The sequence below is a fragment of the Coregonus clupeaformis genome, chromosome 23 (genome assembly GCF_020615455.1).
Source record: "Coregonus clupeaformis isolate EN_2021a chromosome 23, ASM2061545v1, whole genome shotgun sequence".
Lineage (NCBI taxonomy): Eukaryota > Metazoa > Chordata > Actinopteri > Salmoniformes > Salmonidae > Coregonus > Coregonus clupeaformis.
The window spans coordinates 21,879,726-21,886,696 of NC_059214.1; the positions used below are offsets into that span (position 1 = coordinate 21,879,726).

The 6,971-nt window shown below is 40.2% G+C and overlaps 1 protein-coding gene across 3 annotated transcripts; it reads right to left on the reverse strand.

The window, feature by feature from the left end:
• Positions 1-33: 33 nt before the first annotated feature.
• Positions 34-2,168, reverse strand: LOC121536773 (ATP synthase F(0) complex subunit C3, mitochondrial). 3 transcript variants are annotated; one of them, XM_041844306.2, is made up of 5 exons: positions 2,063-2,168; positions 1,798-1,892; positions 776-850; positions 466-656; positions 34-338 (listed from the first exon to the last, which is right to left on the reverse strand). In XM_041844306.2, exons 2-5 carry the CDS (start codon positions 1,834-1,836, stop codon positions 224-226), a joined length of 420 nt encoding a protein of 139 aa, XP_041700240.1. In that variant the 5' UTR covers positions 1,837-1,892; positions 2,063-2,168; the 3' UTR covers positions 34-223. The 3 variants fall into 3 exon arrangements, with proteins under 3 accessions (XP_041700240.1, XP_041700242.1, XP_041700241.1); XM_041844308.2 differs by having other exon boundaries at positions 2,076-2,167; XM_041844307.2 differs by having other exon boundaries at positions 1,997-2,109.
• Between the last annotated feature and the right edge of the window lie 4,803 nt (positions 2,169-6,971).

Here is a 6,971-nt window from a genome sequence, read left to right on the forward strand (position 1 = left end):
TAATTCCTAACATAGAAAACTTACTGCCATATGTTAAATAGTCAAATCCATGCATTTTAATTATGTAATTTCTTACATTTTTACAATACATGTTTTCGTTATTTTGAGAGTGTCGGACAGACTTGAAAATGTACATTTCCATGACACCAACACGGAACAATTTTGGTAGCCACGATAAAATGTGTAGTCACATCTGTAATTACAGTTTCTATAGACAGATTTTTTACATAGCGAACAAGATTAAGAAAGCAACCATCAAACAGAATAGGCCCATAGCTTCAGACAGGGCGAATCCCAGGATAGCATAGGAGAACAGCTGCTGCTTCAGAGATGGGTTCCTGCCAAACAGAACAAGACAAACCATTATCAGACCAGTTCATGTAAAATCTGTTTGAATCGTAGTTTTTCCGAAAGCTGACATTGACAAGCACAGATCTAGTCCTCGGTTTGTAGCAGTGGACTTACCTGGCATATCCAATGATGAGACTGCCGAACACAGTTCCAATTCCAGCACCAGATCCAGCCACGCCGACTGTGGCGGCTCCAGCACCAATGAATTTGGCAGCGGTATCAATGTCCCTGCTCACAGCACTGGTCTGGAAGTCTCTGAGTGCTACCTGGGTGAATGGGCTTTGTGCCATGAGGGCTACATTGCTCTGAAAAACAAACACCTCCTTAGTGATGGGAAAAGAACTCCAACATCAATAACTATTATAGGGATTGACAAGCTTTGGAAGAGCATAAGGCCCCCCCACTACAATAATATTTTTTTCACCTCTGTTTTGACCTCAGGCCTGGACAGCACAGAGGCAGACAGGGGTCTGTAAAGAGCACGGGAGCCAGCACGGACCTGCACCAGGAATAAGCACAAAACTGAGTGAAAAAAGCAACAATATTTTGCATGAGAGCCTACACAGGTTATCTTGAGGGCAATAAAGAAAAAGACAGATGCTAAGGTGCACACGACTGTTCAAAGTTCAACACAAGAGGCCTGAGGTTATGTTTCCCTCTGTCAAAGACAGCACAAGTGCACCATGTCATTGAGGTGGTCAAATGTCAGAGCTGTACTAAGACATGCACACCCTAGCAACAAATAACAACATAACTGCATTCCCATTAAGTCATCAAAAAGCATTTCCAAATCAGGATACATGTAATGTTAATGTTCTTTCCTCAACACCACCGTGTACAAGCAACAACAAAAAACTCCTCTTACCAGCTGAGTGCACTTTGCACAAGCTAGTGTCATACCTTTAACAGTTACCAGTAAAACTAGCTATAACATGTTATAGCTAGGTTTTACCTGAACCTGCAATGTTTATAGCCAAACATGACCTTGGGTAAATAGTCCCGAACACAAACAAAAGGGAATGCGAGAACTCAAGCAAAATAAGTCAGTAGTTAGCGTTAGGTAGCTACTGATAGACTTGCGTGCTGAAGCAAGCCAGACAAGTGTCATGCTGACCTTATATTCATAGCTACCTAGGCTATAGCTAACAGGCTACCTAGCTAGCAGGCTAAATAGCTAGCTCCTAAGGCCGGGTCTAGTCTCAGATGTGCACAAACAGCTAGTTAGGAAACTAAAATAAGAGCCTCTCACTTGATCAAAGTAGCTACTACTATCATACAAGATTTGGCATTTCATTGCAATTAACGTTAGCTTATTAACTACCTAATACCCTTTTCAGGCAGCTCCATTCAAGTTCAACACAGGCCCATACGAATACAACGGAAGTTCAGATGTAAGAAAACATTGTTTAATCAGATTGAGTAAAACATACAAACAAAAATACTCACCAGAGCCGGCGTGGAGACGAACTTTGCACAGGCATACATTCTCAATTTAGTCTGTTTTAACCTGGTTGGTCAAATTTGATTGAAGCCGGGTCTTTCTGCAAAGACAAGACAGATAAGGTCAAAGGGTTTTAAAATGCACGACGCTGAAAATAATGACAGTCCAATGTACACAATAATCCGTACAATATGCACCCCTCACTTGTATTGTGCTACGTGTTGTTTTAAAGAAGGATGAAAAAGGATTTTCAAATGGACAATTTCTTACATAGCCCTCTTACCGACTGCAGAAGGTCGAACCACATTAGAGGAGTGCGCACGCGCAAATCGGTGTTTTTAGATTCCCGGATGAAGATTTTGGACAATGGAAGGTCATTTCCCTATAACTTTATTCAACCAGTTCAACGTTTGAATTAAACCTAAAGAAACCATGTACAGTAATTTTCAGTGACAACGATTTTTCTAGATAACTGACCATGAAAATCCATCTGAGCTCCATGAATGACACATACAGTATGTAGGCCTTTTATGTACACCATTTTTAATAGGTCAGGCCTGTTGTCTCAATATTATCTCAAAACCAATACATTCTAAATAAATAGCACAAACAAGCAGAGGAAGAATCAACTTATTTTCTTCAGAGTCTGGCTTAAAGAATATCAGCATTAGACAAAAATATGATTGAATCGTTGATATTGACAGACTTAGGCAATCATTGATTGGATTATTTAGGCCTACTTTTAATTAGCTTTACAGTATATGCTGAATTAGGCAACAGGAAATTGTCACCAATTCTATACACGTTGTTGTGCACATTATAGCCTGTCTAGTTGCTCATCTTGAGCATTATCATCATCATAGGCCAGGTAATACAGGAATGCATGTATTGTATTCATTCATTCATTCATCCATTAATTCATTAAGTAATTATTTCATCATGAAATTAAAATCATATTTTGATGTACATATAAAATCATATACTATTTCTCCCCTGTAATACAACTCATTGAGTAGACAGTGGCTTCAACATTTCATCTAGGCCTATTCTTTCCAGTGCACCTGTTGAGGTGTGAATTTAACACTACCCAGAGGGGATGTCCCAGGGCCCTGTCTAGGAATCTCTCTGCTTGGAGGTGTAGCTGCACACCAGGAGGATTTGTAATGTTGATGAATGGCTCGCCAGCAGCTGGGGCTGGAAGGTAAAGGTAATGAGCATGGGGATCGAGCCCCTCTTCGCTGCCGTATGATTGCTCTAAGGGAGGAATCCCCCACTGGTTCCATAGGTATGATCTTTGCAGGTGCACAGGGGGTGAAGTCACAGCCTCTAGATCTCATGAGCACAGTGTAGAATCAGTCCTACTAATGTAGCACATAAACCTCCAACGCCCTATGGAAATGACTGAATCAACAGTCACTGAGGGATCCATTTCATTTTTCATCTCACTGCAGAGTGCAGATTAAATAAGAAAACCTTTATTTATACAGAGTAGCACTGAGCTGCAGTGCATTTTGATCAACCAAAGGTACAATTATGTAATTGCATTTAGATACATACTGGTATATTTAACACACATTTTAAATTGTGTAATAATGGAAACGTGTAATGGGACATAGGTAAATTTTTTGTTCCAATCAATTTATCAACCTGAAATGTAGCTATGTTGACAATCATATCATGTTACATGTCATGTCTATAGCTAGTTAAAAATATTTATATTTGAAGGGATTTTACATCATCATCATTATCATTACAGAATTTATCACAGTGTCATGCACCATATTGTTACACATTCATTAAAAAGTCCATGTCCTCTGGGCCCAGTAAAAAAAAAGTATATATCTTGATTTCGCCTATCGGATAGGATTAAATGCATAGAAATAAAATGAACGGATGAATCATTGTCTTGAATAATGCGGACTCCTGCTCTATTCATTCTATTTTTAAGCATTTAATTCTATCCGATAGGCGAAATCTAGATAGATAACTTTTGAAAAACTGGGCCCAGGTTACACAAAATAGCCAGCCCCCTGTCCTTTTCCTGAACACAGTCAGTGGGATTAAAGTCCAGCAGAGGGTGCAATTGAGGCTAATGTGATGGCTGTGACCGTTTGTTGTCAGCAGGGTCTAGGACTTTGGTTTACTACAAGAATGTCATAGGCTTACTGTTATTCTCACAGTTTTGCTGTCATTATTTTTGATATGACCATATCCACTGAGTGAATTTTATATTCCATATTCCAAGTATATTTAATTGATTATTAAATGATACATTTGGTATTTACAGGTAACTGACAAAATAAAGGAAATAATAATAATAATAATATGCCATTTAGCAGACGCTTTTATCCAAAGCGACTTACAGTCATGCGTGCATACATTTTTTTTTTCACCACATAAAGTGTCTTAATAGGGTGTTGAGGTACCACAAGCCAGATCAGCTTCAATGCACCTTGGTATGGATTCTACCAGTGTCTGGAACTCTATTGGAGGGATGTGACGCCATTCTTCCACAAGAAATTCCAAAATCTGGTGTTTTGTTGATAGTGGTGGTGGAAAACGCTGTCTCAGGCAACCGTTCAATTGGGTTGAGATCTGGTGACTGAGACGGCCATGGCATATGGTTTACATCGTTTTCATGCTCATCTAACCACTCAGTGACCACTCATGCCCTCTGGATGGGGGCATTGTCATCCTATGGGGGCATACCCATGGTAGCCAAAATAATGGCCTGCCCAGCATTTCTATACATGACCCTACGCATGATGGGATGTTAATTGCTTAATTAACTCAGGAACCACACCTGTGTGGAAGCACCTGCTTTCAATATATTCTGAACAAAAATATAAATGCAACATGCAACAATTTCAAAGATTTTACTGAGTTCAAATCAAATCAAATGTTATTTGTCACATACACGTGTTTAGCAGATGTTATAGCGGGTGTAGCGAAATGCTTGTGCTTCTAGCTCCGACAGTGTAGTAATATCTAACAAGTAATATCTAACCATTTCACAACATATACCCAATACACACAAAACTAGTAAGGAATGGAATTTAAGAATATATATATATATATATATATATATATATATATATATATGGACAAGCAATGACAGAGCGACATGGACTAAGATACAGTAGAATATTACAGAATAGAATACAGTATATACATATGAGATGAGTAGTGCAAGATATGTAAACATTATTACAGTTCATAGAATGGAACACTAGTCACTTTAATGTTTACATATCTTGCATTACTCATCTCATATGTATATACTGTATTCTATACTATTCTACTGTATCTTAGTCCATGCCGCTCTGTCATTGCTCGTCCATATATGTATATATTCTTAATTCCAATCCTTACTTAGATTTGTGTGTATTGGGTATATGTTGTGAAATTGTTAGATATTACTTGTTAGATATTACTGCACTGTCGGAGCATTTCACTACAACCGCAATCACATTTGCTAAACACGTATGTGACAAATACAATTTGATTTGATAGAAGGAAATCAGTCAATTGAAATAAATAAATTAGGCCCTAATCTATGGATTTCACATGACTGGGCAGGGGCACAGCCATGGGTGGGCCTGGGAGGGCATAGGCCCACCCACTTGGAAGCAAGGCCCACCCACTGGGTAGCCAGGTCCAGCCAATCAGAATGAGTTTTTCCCCACAAAAGAGATTTATTACAGACAGAAATACTCCCCCTCCTCAGACGATCCCGCAGGTGAAGAAACCGGATGTGGAGATCCTGGGCAGTCATGGTTACACGTGGCCTGTGGTTGTGAGGCCGGTTGGATGTACTGCCAAATTCTCTAAAATGACATTGGAGGTGGCTTATGGTAGAGAAATTAACATTCAAATCGCTGGCAACAGCTCTGGGGGACATTCCTGCAGTCAGCATTCCAATTGCACACTCCCTCAAAACTTGAGACATCTGTGGCATTGTGTTGTGTGACAAAACTGCACATTTTAGAGTGGCCTTTTATTGTCCCCAGCCCAAGGTGCACCATTGTAAATTATCATGCTGTTTAATCAGCTTCTTGATATGTCACACGTGTCAGGTGGATGGATTATCTTGGCAAAGGAGAAATGCTCACTAACAGAGATATAAACAAATTTGTGCACAACATTTGACAGAAATACATTTCTGGGATCTTTTATTTCAGCTCATGAAACATGGGACCTACACTTTACATGTTGCGTTTATATTTTTGTTCAGTATACTTTGTTTCCATTATTTTGGCAGTTACCTGTATGGTTCTTCTTGACAAGGTAGCAGAATGAATTTACAACAAGTGCAACATGTTTGTTTTTTTGTAAACTCATTTCAGTGTAGCTAGTAGATCATTTTCAATGTATAGGCTACATGATACATACCATACTATGTGTGCTCTACAGCCAAAATCATAGTATTTTGAAGCAGGAACATATAGCAATGTAGTAATTGCAACAACTAGACAGACAGCATATCAAAGTGGTGGTTAACCACCTGAGGTCACTGTCTTAGTGTCTAATTAACAGAACTGCAGTAGTGGGGGTGGGGGGGGTCCATGGCTGTGGAAGGTGAAGAAAGCACAGCCCAGTCTCTCCCCTGACTCCCGCCTCCTCCCTCGCTCACTGAGGCATGCACGCTCTGCTCTCCCTGTCTGTGGTGTTGCATATAACACTCAGAGACATTCCATTTGCATGCTGGCCCCATCAAGCTGGATGCACTCAGACTCGTAATAAAAGGCATTGACCCCCTTAACCTTTATGAATTACAATTTGTGCCTGCAGCACGTCCTGTCAGAGGTCTCAGAAATGTGGGCACCTCAGCCGAGGGGTGTGTGCGTGTTGTTTTGCAGTTGTTAAGGAGAGGGGAAAAGGTTTTTACAGCTCCTCACCAGAGCTCCTGACAAGCTGGGAGGAGGCGAGGTGCTCTGACAGCGGAGGCAGGCCAGAGAAGGAAGGACTGCAGGCAGCGCTGCTGGTGATGGCTCCATGCTAATCTCTAGCTCTGGATGCACAACTATACTGTATAGACCCACTGATATCTATGACAAGGCCATGGCTAAGAAGAAAGTGAACTGGAGTTTATCAGTGGTTTAAATACAAATCCTTATTGGCTACTATCATCTTCCGTACCACCAAACTCATGTTCACCTGTAATGGCATGTTTACTATC